General features: G+C 62.0%; 1 protein-coding gene and 1 long non-coding RNA gene across 3 annotated transcripts in view; one reads left to right on the top strand and one right to left on the bottom strand.

The window, feature by feature from the left end:
* Window positions 1-6: 6 nt before the first annotated feature.
* LOC124229424 (insulin-like growth factor II-B) overlaps window positions 7-19,410 on the bottom strand; it is a 27,869-nt gene continuing 8,465 nt past the window's right edge. The window contains exons 2-6 of the mRNA XM_046644638.1: window positions 16,769-16,982; window positions 15,248-15,404; window positions 2,776-2,941; window positions 726-874; window positions 7-476 (exon numbers count right to left, since the gene is read on the bottom strand). Coding sequence (XP_046500594.1) covers window positions 237-476; window positions 726-874; window positions 2,776-2,941; window positions 15,248-15,404; window positions 16,769-16,982 — 926 coding nt within the window. The 3' untranslated portion in view covers window positions 7-236. The remainder of the gene's footprint in view (window positions 477-725; window positions 875-2,775; window positions 2,942-15,247; window positions 15,405-16,768; window positions 16,983-19,410) is intronic.
* Window positions 7,833-15,173, top strand: LOC124229425 (uncharacterized). Of its 2 annotated transcripts, XR_006885879.1 has the most exons (4): window positions 7,833-8,462; window positions 13,128-13,185; window positions 13,912-14,075; window positions 14,885-15,173. It is a non-coding gene; the product is annotated as an uncharacterized LOC124229425 (long non-coding RNA). The 2 variants fall into 2 exon arrangements; XR_006885878.1 differs by having other exon boundaries at window positions 8,369-13,185.

Raw genomic sequence — 19,410 nt, 5'->3', positions numbered from 1 at the left:
GGTTTGGTATTTTTTTTTTTTTTTTTTTTTTGATGATGTTACTATGATTCCTTCAGCCCGATGGACGGGGCCGAAGTGCCTGACATGAGGAGGTTGGGGCAAGGGGGCTGGGGGGGGAGGCCCACCCTGGGGGACGGTACAGAGAGATTTCAGAGGTGGACCCGGTGGAAGGGGCCCTGGTCAAGAGGAGGGCACAAGGTGGAAAGTGCCATTTTGCAGAAATACGACAATTTGGCTCACTGCAGATCGCTGGACACCTCGACAAAGGCGGCCCCGTGGGGAGTGGGGTCCTCGGTGGGCAGGGCGATCAGGGGACGGTGACGTTGGGCCTCCCTGAACGCTTCGAGCTCCTTGACGAGCATGCGACCCCGGCGGGTACGCAGGAGGGCAGGCAGGCCCCTGCGCAGGCGCTGGGTGGATTGCTTCCAGGCGTTGTACTGGAAGAGCTTGACCACGGGGTATCTGGGGGAGTCGTCCTGAGAGGGGAAGGGCCAGTCAGGGGGTGCCCAGCTCCCCAGCTCCTGCTCCCCTGCTGCACGGCCCTCTCCCTAAACCTTTCACAGCCTCTGCCCAATGTCCACAGTCGGGGCACGCGGCCAACCTGTCAATCACCCTACGGCTGCACCCTGGTCCCCTGGCTCAGACGTGACAGCCCCGAGGGGCGAGACCTCAGTTTCCCTGGCAGTGGCTGCCCCGCTGGGCCCGGAGGTGGGGCCGAGTCTTACCGGAAGCACGGTCGGAGGGGTCGACACGTCCCTCTCGGACTTGGCGGGGGTGGCACAGTAGGTCTCCAGGAGGGCCAGGTCGCAGCTGCGGAAACAGCACTCTTCCACGATGCCACGGCTGCGGCGGTTGATGCGGCTTGCGGGCCTGCCTGGAAGTCCCACAGGAGGAAGCAAGAGTGGCCGTCAGCACCGGGCAGGCCCCAGAGAGGGCAGAAGGCCACCCTGCCCTCAGGCAGGCCCCACGGGACACTGGGGCACCCCACAGGGACAGCCAGCCGTGGGGTGAGGAGCGCAGGAGGGAAGCAAGAGCCGGGCAGGCAGGGGTGGTCCAGGAAGGACAGAAGTGACAATGGGGGTGAGCATGCTCCGGGACAGCCCCCTGGCCTCCTGGTGCCTCTCTCCTCGGATCTGAAATGGGCACGGCCACCCGGTCCCACGCAGCCCAGCGAGGGGTCCGGCCCCCATGTTACAGGACCATAGGGTCCTGCCCTGAAGGCCGGTCAGGGACACAAGTGCTGTCCCTGAACTAACCACAGTCCTAGAGCCGCCGAGACAGGCAGGAATGGGAGGAAGAAGAAGAAGACGGGAGGAGAGGAGTGAGGAGCTGCATAAAACCACGCCCTCCTCCCCTCCCGTCCTCCCCCGCTCCCCCACCACAGGCTCCAAGGCTCAGCTGCAGGGTCCCTCCCGGGCTTCACCTGGGGGCCGAGGGCACGCGCCTGGACGGGCGGGGAGAGGAGCCCCTGGTAAGGGGTTCCCTCACGGGGTCCCACAGTGGGGGTCCGGCCCAGCCCTGCTCTCAGGGAAGGGTCGGCACCACACCCTACAGGGCCACTTCCTGCCCCCAAACGAGGCAGGCGAGAGAGGGGGCACAGGCGAGGCCAGGGCAGGCGGGGCTGCGGAAGCGTCGAGAAGCAGGGATGCTTTTCCAAGAGCTCTGCAATGCCAAGACTGGCGCCTGCAGGCCATTTCACAGGGTGGGCAAGTAAAGGCTGCAAAGGAGGGTGCCACGTGGGGAGTGCGGGGCCATGTGCGACCTTCACGGTCCTCACTGTCTTGCCCCAGCCACATCCTACAGACAGGGAAACTGAGGCCCAGCTTGCTGGGAGGTAGGGCAAGGGCCTGTGCCCCTGAAGGAGAATTCACCTCCCACTGGGGGTCCCGCCCTGTGACACAAGGCACAGAGGCGGGGGCCCCACAGGGGTCTCAGGAAAAATCTGACAGTGCGCTCAGCGGGCCAGCTCAGGGTGGAAATAAGACAAGCGTGAGGACCAGCCAAAGCACGCTGGGGCCAGCACCCCACACGGTGGCCCACCCCCCCCATGGGCAGACCCCACCCAGCCATGGGGCCCACAACATCCCCGGCAGTGGCATTGCGATGATAGAGCTCGTCTCTTCTCCTGTGCCCCCAGGGGCACGTGGGGTGGGCACACTCGCACCCACCAGCGACATTGACCTTTATTTTTATTGGTTTTCACTCCGTTTTACCCAACTTTAAATCCTATAATCCACGGTCAAGACATCAGGACACCGAAATGCGTGGTAAGCTTCCGTGCCTGCAGCCCTGCCTGCAGGCAGTGCAGGGAGTGCAGAGAGGACACTGGCTGCCTCTGCTAGGGGCCTGGGTCACCTTGTCTGGAAGCCATGCCTCCTCCCACCCTGCACCCCACCAGTGCCTGCTACGGTCTGGCCTGCCCCCCGCCCCCTCCCCGCCCCCCCCCAGAGATACCACCTCTCCTAGGAGGCAAGCATTCTCCCTCCCACTCTGAGTCACGTTGCACGAAAGTCAGGGGTGCCAGCACGGCCCAGGTACAGGGCAGGCGCCCCCAGGAACGTGGCTGCAGGTCCCGGCTGCACTCTCCAGGGCTCACGGGCAAGAGCCCACGGTCCTTCACCTTGGAGCATCCTGCCTTCCCCACCCCACGGCCCCCACGCCAGGTGTCCTGGAGGCTCTGCATAGGTGTCTGAGGAAGGAGGCGGAGGCCCCCAGCATTTATTGAACACCTGCTGTGTTCCCCCTCCCCGCCCAGCCCCGCCCCGAGCTACTTACTGAAGTAAAAGCCGCGGTCCCCACAGACAAACTGGAGGGTATCCACCAGCTCCCCGCCACACAGAGTCTCACTGGGGCGGTAAGCAGCAATGCAGCACGAGGCAAAAGCCAAGAAAGTGAACAGCATCAGCAGCGACTTCCCCACCGGGATCCCCATTGGTATCTGCTGCGGGGAGAGAGAGAGGAGGCTGTGAGCCCCGCCCATCCCGCCCTGCCCCCGCAGGCCAAGTCCTGGTCCAGAGGCCCCTCTCGCTGCCCACCCAGCCAGGGTGTCCCCCAGACGCCAGCCCAGCAAAAGGGACGAGGACCAGCTCTCTTTGGAGACACTCAGCCCAGCCATCTCCCGGTTTAAAGTTTTAAGTTGCAGTTTTCAAGCACGGCTTTCTCCTTAAAGGCATCATTTGAACTACAAAAATGACACACGCTTTCACAGCCAAGGTGGGGTGCAGGGTCGCCCGTCCGAGAAGGAAGGGATGTGTGTGAAACCCGACTTTGGCACCAAGTGCGGGGCAGGAATTTCATGTGGTGGTGGTGGGGGGGGGGACTGGGCCCACCGTCAGTATTTCAGGGGCTCAGCCACACCCAGAGCTGCAGGGGCCGGTGCTGGACACTGGACCTGGCCTCCGTCCTATGATGTCATGAGGCGGGGCCAGCACAGGGCAGTGGCCACTCCTCGGGTCTCCCAGCGCCAGCCAAGATGGTAGACAGCCCCACCCCACCACAGAGCATGTGCATCCCTGAGGACCAGCTGAGCAGGGGGGTCCAGGAGGACCAGCCCCCCTCCCAAAGCAGTAGGAGGGTCCTGCAGGGCCAGTCCCACCCCCTCCCGCTCCCCCACTGCCTTTTCCATGCTCCCAGTCTGTGGCTAAGCAAAGCTCAGGTCAAGGATCCAATGGTCAGTGCGGCAATGCCAGCCACGCTCCCAAGGGCCTTGTTCTCCTCAATTACCAAGTCCCCCAACCCCAGTCTGCCCTGGGCACCCCAAAACAAGCCTCCTTTCCAGGCCTTGCATCACACCATCCAGGGCCAGGGACCTCAAAGTCCCTCTGGGACCATCAGCCCCTGTCCCCGTTTGGAGTACCAATCCCGCCTTGGGAGTTGGAGAGCACAGGTCAGGCCACCTGGAGGCCGGACACCAGACCCCATAGAGTCCAGAGCCCAATTTGGAAAGACGGGCACATCTCAGGACACACCCCCTGCACAGGCTGTGTGGCTGCAGGCCCGGGGCAGAGTTGACCAGGTCTCTTAAGAGCTGAGGGGCTTGGAAGAAGCCTCAACTTCTCTTTAGATATAGCCCCTGCCTCCTCCAGAGGGCAGAGGCCCCCAAGGCGGGCAGCCCCAGCCCGCCAGGCACACACTCCTCCTGGGGGGACCGTCACGGCCCAGTGCCTCTGAGCCCATTGGCACCCTGATGCTACCCGAGCAAGGGGCTGGGCAGGCTGCCCAGATGCGTCCCTCCCAGGCTCTGCACCTGGTGGGCACGGGGGCACCAAGCAGCACGCCGCTTCCCAGCCTAGACCAAGGCTGCCGCCTGCTTGGCCCAGGGTATTTTTGATGCAAGAATTCGTGCAGGAGACGAGGACCGATGAGAAGGAAGCACAACCTTGCTTAAGCTCACTAAAGAGCAGGGCCAGCTCCTCAAGAGGATCTAAAGGGCCACCTCGCGAGCTCACCTCCTCCTGCCCTGCACTGGACCCCAGCCATCTCCCTGCTGCCCCCACTGCCACCCACTTCCAATTCTAAGAACAAATCTGGCCAGCTAGCCGCTCGGCACCGTGCAAGCGGCAGCTCCATCGTTCTGCAAGCCCGGCCACTCCAGTGCGGGGTCCAGTCCAGAGCACCAGCAGAGAGCAGAAGACTGGACGACAGGCACGCAGAGGTGCGGGGCAGGTGAGCCAGCCTGCCAAGGAGGGAGGGCAGGGGAGAGGGAGGCAGGGGTAGGGAGGAGAGGGGCCGAGGGGCTGAGGTCAGAAGCCACTGCAGCTGGGCAGGCTGGAGCAGGAGGGCAGGGGGTCCTCGCTCAACAGCCCAGGTTACCTGCAGCTGGACAGGCGTCTCGCTGTGGCTGGAGGAGAAAGCTGGGAAGTTGCCTCACGGGAGAAGCTAATGTCCAGTTTGCAGCCTGGTCAGTGCCTCCGCTTTTATGTCAGAGCCGGCTCCGCCCATCCCCGGCTCCACCCTAACCCCCACCCCTCTCCCCACTGACCACTCCCCCCGCCCCCTTTGCCCCCGCCCCCTCCCTCCTTCCAGCCAGTCTCTTCTCTCCTGCACCCCCAAGCGCTAAGCCTGGACCATCCCTTAACAAAGTATCACGAGGGGGGCTCATCCTGCACCCCCAGCCCATCGCGACACATGGCCTTGAGGGGGAGGACGCGGGGGGGGGGGGGGAGCTGCTTTCCAGCTCCCTGTATGGACGCTTCAATCTGCCCACTGGGCAGGGGCGGTTGTTCTCTCTGGGCTGCACGCTCGTGCCCTTCTGAGCCGCGGACCAGCCCCTCTTCCCAGACTCCTAGTTGGGAATGTTGGGGACGGGAAACGGGGCCTTGGGTGGGGGGGTGCATTGCAAATGTGGCGTCTGGCACGACTCTCTTGCCAACTGGGCCCCCCTCGCTCCATCCTGGCCCCGCCCACCCAGTTTTCCTCTCCCAGTCTTGCTGGCGCGGAGTCAACATACCAGGGTGGGTTTCCGAGAGTAGCTGCCCTTCTCATTACCCATCTCCCGGGTGGGGGGGTGGGGGGAACAGCCGCCACCCCTTCCCCGCACGGCACAAATCGCAAGATCTCAGCAACACCCCCCTGCACCCACAAACCGACCAGGAAGTCGCCTTTACAGACAGCTCGCACCTCCCTCGGCATTTCCGAAGCCCCCACCCGCCCTCCGTGGCGCAGGGGAGACCGCGGGGTTCGCCAGGGGGAGCCGGACCCACAGCCCCTCGTCTCCCTCCGCCCGGCCCAGCGCGGCCGCCCCCGCCGCCGCCCGCACGCAGCTTACCTGGAAGCCGGCGCGGCTGCCGCGCACCTCCCTGCTGCGTATCGCAAACCGAACAGCGGGCGTTGGCCCTCCTGCCGGACACTCCTCTGCCAGCGCCGCTCTGGCCGGGTCGCCGGGGCCGAATGTGCGACGGGGCAGAACGGGGGGATGGCTTTTTTTGGGGGGGAATCGCATCTGATTGTTTGGGGAGGACGGGCTGTCTGCGGGCTGGGGCGGGCCAGATGTTGTACTTTTAGGGGGGGAAAGGGTATCGGGAAATGAGGTCAGCTGTTGTGTCAAGGATAGAGGGGGGCAGAGATAGTGAGAGAGACAGAGTGAACGTGAAAAGGGGGGGGCCAAAGAGAGGGCGAGAGGGAGAGAGGACAGCGAGAGGCGGGCAGGCTCACAGCGGGAGAGAACAGCGAAGAGAGAAACAGAAAGCGTATAATTAATCCACTTTGGGACGGCGAAGGCGAGAGGGCGGGCGTGGAGGGGGAGGGAGTCTGAGGCAAGGAGCTGGGGGGGGGCGGGAGGGAGCAAAGGGTAGGCTGCGGAAGAAAGAGTGGGGGCCGGGACTAGAGGCCGGAGAGGGGAGAGGGGCGCAAAGAGAAGCGAGGGAAGGGCGCAACGTCGGGGGCCGAGGAAGGTGTTGAGGGGGGCGGAGCGGAGGCGTCACCCGGGCCGCGGGCGCCCAGCTCGGTTTGGGCCGACGGGACCCTCGGCCGTCGCGAGCCCGGGCCTCGGGGGGGGGGGCAGCGGTGGCGTCGCCCGGCCGCTCGGGATGCAGCGAGGAGTGGAGCGGCCAGGCCGAGCGCCGCCGGGGAGGGCCGGGAGAAAGCGCGGGGGATGACAACGCCGGCGGCCTGCGAGCCGGACTGCCTGCGGGGGGAACCGCCTCCTCGGGCGAAGCGGGACGGGCGTTGAGGTAGATAGACGAGGAGGCGGCGGGGAATCCGCAGGCCGGCGGAGCGCGACCCCGCCGACGGCGCCCGAGACGGGGAGTCAGCAGCTTGGCGGACGGCGTCGACGCGGGGCCGCCAGCCCGGTGGAGGCGCTGGTGGGCCGAGTGCGGGCGGGCGTGGGCCAAGAGGCGGGAGCGGCCGGAAGGGGGGGCCGGGGGCCTGCCTGGCCTCACGCAGCTCCGCCGGAGAGCAGGCGATCTGCGGGCGCCAACGCCCGGCTCTTATAGCCCAGCCACCCCGCGGCGCGGCGCCCGCTCGGGCCCCCCTGGCCATGCGCCCGCGCCAATGGGCGCCCGCGGGGCCCTCGCTCCGCCCCCGGACCGCCCCCGCAACTCGAGCCGAAGCGGGGGCGCAGGCTTGGGGGCCCCGGGGGGCGGCTGTCAGGGAGGGGCCGTGGGGTGCGCGGGGGCGAGTTTGGATTGGGGGCAGGGAACGGCGGAATGCGAAAAAAAATCCCAAATAGCTTTTCTAAAGTGTTTGGGGGCCCCTCTTGGGTTCCGGGGTGCCAGGGATCCCTGTGCCCGTGCGCGGGGGCGCGGGGCGACCTGGGTGGGCAGCGTCCCAGACCCTAGGGGTGGCAGGGGTCCCCGCTTCCCGCCATCGGGCTAAGCGGCGGGGGTGCCCCGTCGGAGTGAGGGCGCAGGTGGCTCGGCGCGCTGGGTCGAGGGTTCGTTCCCTAGTCCCACTGGGAGCTGCAGGGGAGTGGGAAGTCGCTGGGCGCGGGCAGGTCGTGCAGCCGCCACCTGCCCGAGCAGGCATAGCGCCTCGAGCGGCAGCCGGAGCCCGAGCGCCCCCCGGTGCCGCGCGGCAGGCGAGGAGTAGCCGCCGCGGCCGCCAGGTGTGATATGTGGGGAGGACCGGCCGGGCCAGGCCCGAATCTGGGCCAGGCACGGGGCCTGCCTAGGCGGCGCCTGCCGGGGGAGAGAGGAGCAGGGCGGGAAACATCGCTCAAATCCTACCTGCATGACAAAGCTCACCAGGGTGCGTCTAAGCAGTTCGCCCTTGGGGCCCACCCAAAATATCCGGCTAATGGTTCCACCGTCCTCAGTGCGTTGGACTTGCGTAGACTCGGGTTCAGCCCCGGGGGCCACCACAATAATTTGGGGGTCTGGGGAGACCATCTCCTGGAGAGTTTGGACGATGTAAGAAGTGATTTTTACCAAGTCAAAACCAAGCACGAACCCCTGCGCCCCGCCCTTCCCACGGAACCTCTCCAAGGGGAAGGGGCCGCCGCCGGCGGAAGCCGGCGCCCAGCTCGCCCCCTCGTTCCGCCATCAATCACTGCGCCCGCGCTCCACGCGCGCCTCCCCGAATCCTCTGCCCGGCGGGCTGGTGGCGCCGCGCTGCGCTGCGCGGCCCGAACGGGGCGCGCCTCTCCTCGGCCTCTCCCTCCGACCCAGCGCCCTGCCCGCCCCGCTTCGGGGCCGCCGGAGCGCTTTACCCACGATTGTGATCTTGCAAAGAGCTAACGAAAGCGGCGCCGGTTTCGGGGCGCCCGGCCCCAGCGAGCGCGGCCGCCGAGCGGCCAGCCCTCAGCGGGCTCCTGTGTCCCGCGCCGGTCGCCCCGGCGCCCGCCCGAGGCGAGCGCCAGCCCCGGCGGGACGGCGGCGGGTGCAGGCGGGGACCCGGGCCGGGACCGCGGAGCTGCGGGGAGCTCACCGCGAGGCTGGAGGCTGGGAGGCTGCGTCTGCGGGCGCGCCAGGAGCCGAAGCAGCGAGCGAGCGCTCTGCAGAGGGTGGTGGACGCTGCTGAAGGTGAGCAAGACCCCGGGGGCAGTCCCCAATGTCCCGGGGCAACGCCCAGTCCGTTAGAAGACCCAGGGACAATGCCCAAATTTGGGGGAAACTGGGGGCAATGCCCAGTCGTTTTCCTAGACTCGAGAGAAGACTGCCCACGTCCTGGCGGACGCACTGCCGAACCAAGTGTGTTTGGGGAGTACAGAGATAAATTTCCCAAATCCGAGGAGCTCGGGGGACTCCGTAGGAAACTCGGAGAGGCCCGAAACTAGTGGTGCTGTGCGCGGGGTTGGGGCCGGGAACGACGCGCAGATACCGGGGGACGCAAGTCAGAGCTCCGTGCGATTTGCGGGCCGAGAAAATGAGCGTGCCGAAGTCGGGCGCCCAGGAGAGGCTCCGCTGATGCGGGGAACTGTGCTTACTGACTAAATTCGAGATTCCAGAAAGAGAGTCCACGTCTGGAGCATCAGGGGAAATTGCTCCGTGCAACTGGGGGACAAAAGATCCGAGTCTAAAAAGTGGGGAACCCAGCATATTGGTCAGCAAGCCTGGGAGGAACCCCAGACCAACTTGTGGGGGAGGTGGGTTTGGGGGTGAGTCAAGGAAAATTCTCAACATGAAACTTGGGGGGACCCAAGAGGCATGTTGTCTAAAATTGGCGAAAAAAACAACAGACACATTTTGGGGATCTAGGCAAATTCTCCAGGGCGGTGGGGGAAAGTAGACATTGATTTTCACGATTTAGAAATCCAGGAGTGGGTGGATGCTTGCCCCCAGGAAAGTGACCTCCACATTGTCATGACTTCAGCAAAAGTTCTCTGTCCTTGAGAGGGTCAAAAAACACGTCTAAGTTTGGGGGAACCTGAGGTGTGTTCAATACATTCCGGGAATGCAGAAAATCAATGTCCTTTTTAATTTTAATTTTCTATTGATTTCCGTTAGTTTGTTTTTGGTGAACAGGAAAAAAATATCCTGTTTTTCTGGGCACTGTTTGCATTTGGGGAACTCTAGCAAAGCATGACCCACGTTTTAGGGATCCATGAAAATGTTCAATAGAGATGGATATCTAAATTTCAAGAACCCTGGTTAGGATTGAGGAAGCTTCTAGAACACAGGCCTATGATGCCCAGGAGTTCTAGGACCCCGGGATATTTTTTGGTCCCTGGACATTTTAATTTTGGGGGGCCCAGGGAAAATTGCCTAAATTTAGAGGCACTCTGGGCAAGGGTCGTAAATTCAGGCAACACATAAATCAGTGTCCAAAAAAAGCTCAATTGGTTTGTGGAAGAAAAAAAAAAAAATCTCAGTTTGTTTTGAAGGGCTGGAAGACAGCCTGTCAATTTGGAGACCCCAGGAAAATAATTTTTGAATCTGGGGATCCAGAGAAGGTGCTCAGAGTCCTCAGGAGAACTGGGGGGTCAATAGCTAAGTTTTAGGGGAAAAAAGATTAATAAGAGTTCCTAGATTGTGGGGCCTGGAGAATCGATGTCCAAAATTTGTGATCTGCAGGGCGCGTGCAGGGTGCGGGAGACCCAGGAAACGTTGCTGAAATTTGGAGTCACTCAGTGGGTGCGTGGGACCCTTTGGAACATGGGAAATCGGTGCCTTTCTGTGATAGGGGGGTAATACTGAATGTGTTTGAGGGGCCTGCAGGACTATGCCTAATATTTGAGAGAGCCCCGCATGTCCAAATCACAGAGGATCAGGCATAGAGTCCAGTGTCCTCCTGGGACTTGGGAGCAGTGTCCGAATTTTAGAAAACAGATTCTTGTCAGTAAGCCAGTGGGACCCAGAGAATGTTTTAATGTTCAAAATGTTATAATGCAGAGAAAATGTTTCGGATGTTTGCGGACTGGGGACAGTCCACAGAGCCTGGGATCACAAGCTGTAGGCTCTGAGCAAGGGTTTGTTTCGTGTGTGGTGTGACCCAGGGGGACCTGTGAGACCCTGTGTGGTTTGGGGGACCCTGCAGAAGCCCGGGCCACAATGGAGCGCATCTCAGGGTATTGCTCAGTGTGCCTTCGGGGGCCTGGGTAACTGTCAAAACGTTAAGGAACCTGATTAGTGCCCGGGGAGCTTGGAGAGCCCCAGAAATGCGTGCCCCAAGTCTTCATGGTCCACAAAAAAAAAAAAAAATTGCTTAGTGAGTTCTGGGCATCAGGAGTCATCCTCTGAATTTTGTGGAACTCAGGAAATCAGAGCGCACATTGTTAGTGATCCGGAAAAGGGTTTGGTGCGCTTTGGGTGTAAAGTCTGAATTTTGGTGGAGGCACAGGAAGCAGCCCCCAGACTCTGAGGGTTCGGGGCGGAGGGGGGGAATTCCTTAGTGTGTTGGGGGAACCTGGGATTCTTTGCGTAAAATTTCAGGAACCCAGGTTAGGAGCTAATAAACACGTGGAACTCAGCGGATAATGTCACCAATTGTGGTGTATCAGGGAACAGGGCTGCAGTGCGGAGGACCCAGAGCAGGGACAGTAAGCTTGGGAGACCCTGTAGTTAATGTGCAAAATTATGGGGATATAATCGTTTACGTGCACTTGTTTGGGGAACAATGCCTTAAGTGCCAGAAAAACACTGCCCACATTTGGGGAGCCAGGCAAACTGGTCAGCGTGACCCGGACCCGGGGCTCGTGTTTAAATTTTAGGGGATCCCGGTTGGCAGTGAGTAAAGGTGTAGAACCTGGAGAGGGATATGTAAAACTCTTAAGAGCCTGGAGAAAACGCTCGCTGAGTTTGGGGACCCAGACCACTAGTGGAAATCTGAGGGAGCCGGTGGCGGCTTGATGTGTTTGGAGGTCCCCGGAAATTAACGTCCAAGAAAACTCTCATGACCTGGAGAAACGCTGAATATATTTGGAGGACCTGAGAGCAAGGCTTAAATTGGAAGGATCCCAGAAAAAATAATGTCCGCATTTGTGGGGAGCAGCGAAGTGTCTCCGTGGGTTGGGACCCTGGAGATGGAGGGCTACGTTGAGAGGCCAAACTCCCCGGGCGGACCAGGGAAGCAACGCGCCGCTGGAGATCCACTGCGTCTGGGGACTCGAGCGGTGCAGTGGCGCCCTCCCCGGGGGACCCGAGCGCGGGCCGCGCGGCGGCGGCGGCTCCGGGGCGAGGGCGCGGGCAGGTAGCGCGGGGCTCCCTGGGGCGCGCGCCCCGGCGGAATGGAATCTTTCTCTTGCCTTCTCGCCACCGAGGGCGCTTCTCTGGCGGAAGCCCGGGCGAGCGGGCGTCGGGGTGGAAGGGAGAAACCCGAGAGCCGCGAGGGAGCCACAGGGCGCTGCTCCCCGGACGCTCCTCGGGCTCCCGGGTCCCCGCTCGGCCGCCTCCGAGGAGGCCCGCGGGCTCCCCGCCGCCGCCGCGCCCCACGCGCTCCCGCGCTGCGAGCCTAGGCGAAGCCGCGACCGGGCCGCCGCCGCGGGCAGGCTCGTCCCCGGCTCGGCTGGGGGGCCCCCGGGAGCACCCCCGGCAGTCACCCCCGCGCGCCCCGGGACTCCGCGAGCGCCGTTCTGGCCTTAGCCAGTCCCCAAACAACGCGGAAACCAATTTTGTTATGGTAATGTGAGAGAAGAACAGCTGAGGGAGAAGACGAGAAAAATGGGGGAGAGTTTTAGGGGGGCAGAACTGCACGGTGGCGGGGTGCCTGGGGTCACCTTTCGTTTTCTCTTAAGAGAATTTTCACGCAAAGCCGCCCTATCCGGCTGGGAAAGTCCAGTTCCTTAAAGGCAAATATTGGACCAGGCAGAGCAAGGCGCTGCTGGCTGGAACAGGATCAGCCCATCGGAATTGGGCAATGTTGGGGGTGGGGGCTAGCCACCTGGGGGATCTGTGGGGTGGGGGCTGCCAGAGAGGAGGTGCTGCTGGGGAGCAGCGGAATGGTGGGGGTCCTGGGACCAGTATGGTCGGCATTGCTGGTCCCCACTGTCACCCCACAGAGGGACCCTGGCTAGAAGAGGAGCAGCTCAAAGCCTGCCGCTCTGGGGAAGCAGGGGTTAATGCCATTGGACAGGTGTGGGGACCCTGGCAGGGCTGACGCAGCCCTTTCACATTAGCTTGGCAAGACAGGGAGACCGCTCCCCCCCCCCCCCCCCCGCAAAACAGCCCGTTTCCACCCAGAGCTGAAGGCACGTGGGGAATGTTCCCCCTTCAAATTCCAGTCCGCATCAATCACCCCATGTCCCATTCCAAGAACATCTGGCCTGGCTCCCCCCATCGCTGCCCCTTCCCCTCTCCACCAGCCTTCTGCAGTGTCAGTGCCTGGCTTCCAGGCCCCTGTGGGTGTGCCCGAGGGAGGGAGGGCCAGGAGGGACCCTCGGCAGAGAAGCCCCCCGGTGTCCTGCCCTTGCTCCCCACTTCTCCAACGCGACTTGTAGATGGTGGGGTGGGGAGCATTAAAAAGGGCCTGTCTGCTAACCCGGGTCCCTGGGAACCCAGAGCAGATTTCAAATCCTCCATGAGAGACTGTGCTCAAGGACAGACAAACAGATGCCTGCCGGGCTGCCTTTGGCCCTGCTCTGGGGCCTCCACTTTCCTCGAGGCCTGCTTCCCAGGCTGGGGGTGGGTGGGTGCTGGGGTGAGGGCCCCATTTCAGAGTGTGCGCTTTCCGCCTCCTGGGGGTGCCCAGGGGCAATCCCACCAGTGGTCCACTGGGGGGGGGGGGCCTCTCCTGCTGTCTTCCCTGCACAGGCGCCAGTTCTGGAGGAACCTCTGCCCATGCTTGATGATGTGCGCCTGGACCCTGGAGGTAGGAAGGCTGAGGCCACCTTGGGGTGCCAGGCTGAGCCACCAGGGCGAGGGGGAGGGGGAGGGGGAGAGGGGAGGGGGACGCACGTGCTCACTCCTCCCACCCCCAGGGTGGGGGGGGTGCTCCCGCTGAACCCTCGCGCCTTATTTAGTCAAAAGTGTGGTTAAAGGGGCAGGCTTGGCTGGGGGGAGAGCAGATCCGGGGTCACCCCGGGGTTCAAAAAGGGCGCTGGCCAACCCTAGCCAGGACCAGCAGCTCAGGTTTTCCCCAACTTTCAGTCCCCCCAGGTAGGAAGGGACTTGCAACAGCATAAGCACATTGTGGGGCTGGGGTCTCCTCCTGCCCAGAGCTTGGCTGGCAGGAACTTCAGCCCCAAGCACCACCCTCCCCCCTGCCCTGCCCCAGCAAGGCGGCGGCTGCCTGCTTGGCCTCCCCTCTGCATTGCAAACCCGTATTCCAAAGAGAATAATCATTCTCCCAAAGATTCGGACTCACCCCAGCGAGCCTGGCCCCCGCGCCCCGGGCCTGCGGTCTGCTCGCTCCTGCCTCACCCGTTTCCCCTCGCTCCCGCCCGCCCTGCAGTCAGCCTTTCTCATTCCCCGGTTTCCTCCCCCGGCTCTGGCTCCGAGCTGGCTGCTCCCCCCTCCCTGGGACCAAGCCCAGCATTTTACAAACCCTCTCCGTTCTCCGAGGGTCCCCTGAGCGCCCCTCCCGCACCCCCCGCAGGGCGCCTGCCCCGGAGGCTCAGCTCTGGGAGGGACGCACCCGCGTGTCAGCCCTGGCTGAAGGCAGGGGACCGAGGCCCCAGCCGGAACCACCAGGACCTGAGCACAAGCCGCCCTAGGCACAGGGCACCACAAGCCCCTGACCGATAAACCCAAAAGCCAAAAGTACGTTGGGGGACCAGGGGAGGGGTCTGAGCCTGCACACGGGAAGGACGGAAGGACGAGGGGACACCACTGTTGTACTAGTATTTTATGTAGTGTCTGAACTAAAGACATCTTTAAAAGAACATTTTTGGCTTCCCTTTAGGATGGGCAAACTGGCCTGGAAGGGGTCACCTGCTGGGTCCCTCCCTGCAGGCCCTGAAGGGTAACCTATGCTGCTTTGGGATGAGGGGCAAGGACATAGACTCCAGCCATTCATCCCCACCTCCAAAGCCCCCAGCCCCTGGGGCCGGGCGTCCTCCAGGGCCGCCGCACATGCCCCACCCCGGTACCTGATCCGTGAACCCTGCGGCCACAACCACGGGAGTTGGCTCCAGAAGTGTCCCACAGAAGTGTCCGAGGCCGCTCTGGCCCCGGGGCCTTTCTAGTCCACCCCCGACTCACACACAGGAAGCCCCCCCCTGGCCTCCGAACACAATGGAATCGTGACAGACACTTGTAAGGCCTCCCCGTCCTGTGGTCATTAGCTCACTTGCTCTTCACAATTCCGAACAGGCAGGAGGGCTGCAATTGTCACCCACTTTGTCAAATGGGGACACAGAGAGGTCAAGCCACTGATGTGAGGCCCCACAGCCAGCAGCGCAGGGCAGGGAGGGCAGGGCCTCACAGCTTTCCTGGGCTCTCCCAGTTCCTCCCCAACTCAGCAGTTTTCTCTCTTCCCCCTCCTCTTTCTTTCTCCTTCCTCCTCTGCACCTTGACCCCCTGCCTTCTCCCCCGGGTTGCTGCCCTCCCCCTCTCTGGCCTTCTACCAGGAGCTCCCCTCCAGAGGACCATGGCCACCGCCCAGACTGCAGGGGACCTGCTCTGCCCACACCTGAGCCCCCCGGGGAGAGAGGCACCTGGACTTGACCACCTGAATCCCAGATACCAGCTGTGTGACGCTGAATACACCCCCAGCCTCTCTGAGCCTCTGCTCCGTGTGAAAGAGCAGACTGGAACTACAACTGTCTGGGGAGCTCCCAGCACAGAAGGAAATCATGCCCCTGGACAGAGCCTGACACACGGAGAGCTGTACCAGTGGACACCTCGTTCCTGCCCTGGGGGTCCAGAGACACTCACCTCTGTGGGGCCGGGGTGCTTGGGGATTGGCTGGGCCACAGGCCGCAGCAGCTCACCTCGGGGCTGGGCTCTGGGGCAGCTCTGGCCTGCTGTGGCTCGCGCTGGAGGTCTGGCTGGGCAGGGGGCTGAGCTGGATGAGATGCCAGGCCCTGGGTCTGGGGGCTGGAGTCCACCACCTCTTTCTCCACGAGCTCAGCAGTGACTCTTGGGCCCCTGGGGAAGAACATAAAGATGTCCCTAAGATGATCTCTTAAAGCAACCCTCCCCAAGCCACAGCCCCGGTCCCCCCTCCCTTCCCTGGCTGTTGGGTGGGGAAGCCTGTGGGTCACCTTGTTAGGGTTTGGGCAGTTCCCCTTTCTGTTCCCCTGGCTGCCTAGCTCTTCCTTTTCCAAAGCACAGGGAAGGAGGAAGTGGCCCCCAGTTCACCTGGAGCTGGGCTTCCCAGCAGCCAAGCCTGAAAAGGTGCCCCTGGAGAAGCAGGAGACCTCTGTCGGACTGGCTGTTCCCTTGCTGGCTGGGCTGGACTTCTGCCTGGGCCTGGAAGGTTGGGCTGCACACAAATGGCCTGCCTTGGGGGGTCCCAGCACACGAGATACAAATCTTCCCCTCTGCTCCCCAACATTCCCACCTTGGATGGAAGCAAGGAGGAGCCAGCCACAAACCAGAGGTCCCACGCAGCTCTGCACTGGGAAGGCCGCTGAGGACGGAGGGAGACTGGGCTTCTCTGGGGAAATGAGCCCCCTCCCCACACACTGGGTGGATGAAGGAGCCGGGAGCCCCCGGTGGAGGGGAGAGAAACCATGTGCAAAATAATGCGCTCCGGGAGAGACTGCCCTTGCCTCGTGCTCTGTTCTGTGGGCAGGGAGGTTAGGAGGGGCACGAGGAGAACCTGGCACGCTGTCAGGAAGATAGAAGCACTTCTCTGTAAATCCCGCTGTGGGTTGGCGAGGGGCATGGCCCCTCCAACGTCCTTCTCCTCACTCTCCTTTCCACGTACTTGGTGGGATCCTCTTGGTGGTGGTGGGAGCACGTAAGGCGTGGGGAGAGAGGGAAGCTTTACTTTTTAAAGGATATTAAAAAAAAATTTTTTTTTCCCAAATCTCAGACTCCTGGCTCCTCTGCAGTCTCCTGTTTGTCTCTGGTTGGGATTTGGGTGGGGGGGTGGGGAAATGCATCCAGAGGAATCTTCTCCCCCAGAAAAGCCCTGCCTTGTACATTTGCAAAAGCAGCTGTGCACTCCTGCTGAGAAGAGCAGCCCCACCGTCCGTCCCTGCCCCGCCCGTTTTGCCTGGTGGATTAGTGAAGCAAAACCTATTTTCCCTGCAAAAGCCTCTGTGTGGCTCCGTGCATCCCTGGTGAAGAGCCGCTTCCCCACCTGTCGTTCCTGTCTCCTCCGGAGTTGAGGCTGTGCTTACAAAGCTTGCTTGGGCCCTCCTGTGGCAGAGGGCCTTCCCCTCCTGCAGAAACCAGGCTGCTGTTAACTGCCCCGGGCCCCCAGCTCACCCACAGGTGAACCCTCAGAACACAGGTTCTCACACACCTGGAGGGTGCCGCACGAGGGAGGGAAGCCTGGTTACCTGTCCTCTGGTCGCTGTGCAGTCCCTGAAGCTCCCGGGCGGTGGACAAAGAGGGAGTCACTGGTGCCCAAGGCTGTCTGTCGAAACTGCCGGGCCAATGATCTGCTGGTGGGGCCAATATTAACAGTTGTTGCCAAAGCAGGGGGTGCCCTGGCTGTGGTGCCCAGACCCTCCAGCCGGGTTGATGTGGAGGAGGAGGGGGACGAGGCTGAGGCTGGAGAGATGATGAGGGGCCCTTTTAGAGTGTGCATGATAACGGGCCCCGAGAAGAGGGTGAGCCCTCCAGCGCTGGGCACAGCACCTGCCCAAATGCCAGCGGAGGTGGTCGTTTTGCCCTTCACCTCCTCATCCCCTCCACGCCCTTCCTTGAGCGCCTCCAAATTTGGGTAGCTTTGCGCCAACTCGGTGGTGCTGGGGTAGCTGACTGTGGCACCCTTCCATGCCAGGGCATAGTGCATTAGGGGGCAGAGATGTGGCCCACCCCGACCCAGAAGAAAGGCGTTTGTGGGCATGGGCATAAGCCGGAAGCACTCCCTGCTAGCTAGGAGGTGGGAGGATGTGGAGGGGGCAGGGGTTCACCAGACTGACACTGGGCGGTCACTTGACACCCTGGAATGTCGGCGGGCGTGGCACGGGTAAATGGGGGGGGGGGCATAAGGGGGGAGAATCAGGGTTCGAGATCAATCATAAAAAAATCTTTCTTCAAGTGCTCCCAATGCAGCTACAGCACAATGTGGCCGTGTCCTTCCTTCTTCCAGAGGCAAAGGACTCTTCTGAGAGCTCTGCCTTCACCGGTCCCATCAGATATGACCCCGTACACTATGTGGTGCCTGGCACTGAGGAACCTACAGCAAGTGGCAGGCAGCAGTCAGCAAGTGGCCGCCTCCTGCTCACACCCACTCCTGGTGGGGTGAGTGGTCCACAGCCTTTTGAGGCTGGCTGAAACCCCAATTAAGGCACAGATGCGGAGCTGTCTGCAGCTGGGGGAGGTCCCAGATGCATGTGCCACCAATTCAACTAAATCTAACAGGGGGGTTTAAACCTCTTCCCGGAGCCCGCCGGGAGAGCACGAGGCAGAAGAGGACTCAGTAAGTGGCACAGAAAAGTGTGCTTTCCAGAAGACCCTCCCTGTGCCCCGCACCCCAGTGGGTTTACCTTACCCAGCTTACCAGCCTGCGTTGGGGTTCGATTCTCCCCTCTCCTTTGTCTTTCAAGCCCTTGCCTGAACTCCCTTCCTTAGCTGGGGGAATAGGGCATCTGGTGGGGGTGTCCCAAGCAGCATGCAGATGCCCCAGAGCTACACCAGCCTGTGAGAGGAGGGTGGGGCCCCTCACTGGGCCCTTGGGTGAGGAGGGAATTCAAGGATGCTAAAGGTTCTGAGTCAGGTCTGGGGCACCTAAGGGGGGTCGTTGGGAAGCAGTCCACAGTTATCGGGGTGCAGTAGCCAGGCTTAGCCAGGCTCCAGCTCTGCTGTGGGCTCTGTGCTGCCCCCTGGTGTCTGCTGCAAGATGCCTGCATGTTTCAGGAGTGGGTGCCAGGTCCCCGTGGGGTTACTTGGTTGGGACGCCCCAAGCACAGGTAGAGCTAGGGAGGGTGAAGGACTGACCCCAGGCCAGGTGGCAGGGTTCCACAAGTGGCCTATGGTGGGTGTCCCCAAATTAAGACGGTGGGCAGCTAAGCAGCTTTTCAAACCCACAGATCAAACTCCTGGAAACGTGGAGACTCCCGCTCCCAAAACTGTGTCTTGAACCTGAGCTCTGCTCTAGTCTGGATGCCTACCTCGGGCAGCCCATAAGGGGCTCGTTCCAAGGCAGAGTTTTTAATCCCATGAGAATCTTGGACCCCAGAGTGTTTCAGCAAAGGAGGGAGGCAGGGCATAGGGGTCAGGCGGGGAGGGCCCATGGGGGACTAGAGGCATTGAGGGTGTGAGGGCTATGACCCACGGCACTGCATTCCATTTACTTTCCATGCAGGGGACTTATAGCCTATGGGGGTACAGGGTAGTGCGAAGAAATACAAAAGGGACAAATTTGGGGTACAGGGCTGAGGGACATCTCATAACAAAAACCTCATTACCCCGCTATCTCTTAGGCCTAGGAGAGCATGATCCCATCCAGGAGTTCTGGTCGGGTCCCCTCATTTATGCAGGAGGAATCCCAACGCCACGTTTCCTCCTCTCGGCTGCTTAAGTGGCCTCATGCTGACACCTGGTGGCGTCTTCTGGAATTACAGCAGCACGGCACAAAGGTCTTAGGTGCTGCGATTTGGGGGCGCCCCGAGGACAGGGCTGGGGGGAAAGGAACAACATTTCTCCCTACGTGGGGGGAGGCCCCCTGCAGGGTCAGGAGACAGGTGGCCTTTGCGCATTTTGCACGGGGATCTGAAGCTCTTACCTGCCTCCCTCCTGGCATTACAGAACGAAATGTGGAGGGCGGCCTGAGGAAGTTCCTCCCTCTTGGGGACTCCTGGACCCCAGGAAGATGTGGCAAAGTGGGTACCCAAAGCTACAGGTTAACCCTGGGTGCCTTCCTGGAGCGTCCGTTGTGTTCTGAGAACTAGAGGGAACTGTATTATATTTGTATCAGAATAAAATCAAATATGTCACTGAGAGGCTCTGGGACAGCACCTTGGGACCCCCGCCC

This window comes from Equus quagga, chromosome 17 (assembly GCF_021613505.1).
Source record: "Equus quagga isolate Etosha38 chromosome 17, UCLA_HA_Equagga_1.0, whole genome shotgun sequence".
NCBI classification, from domain to species: Eukaryota; Metazoa; Chordata; class Mammalia; order Perissodactyla; family Equidae; genus Equus; species Equus quagga.
Note: the sequence above shows the minus strand (reverse complement) of the source record. Positions and strands in the feature narration are given on the sequence as shown.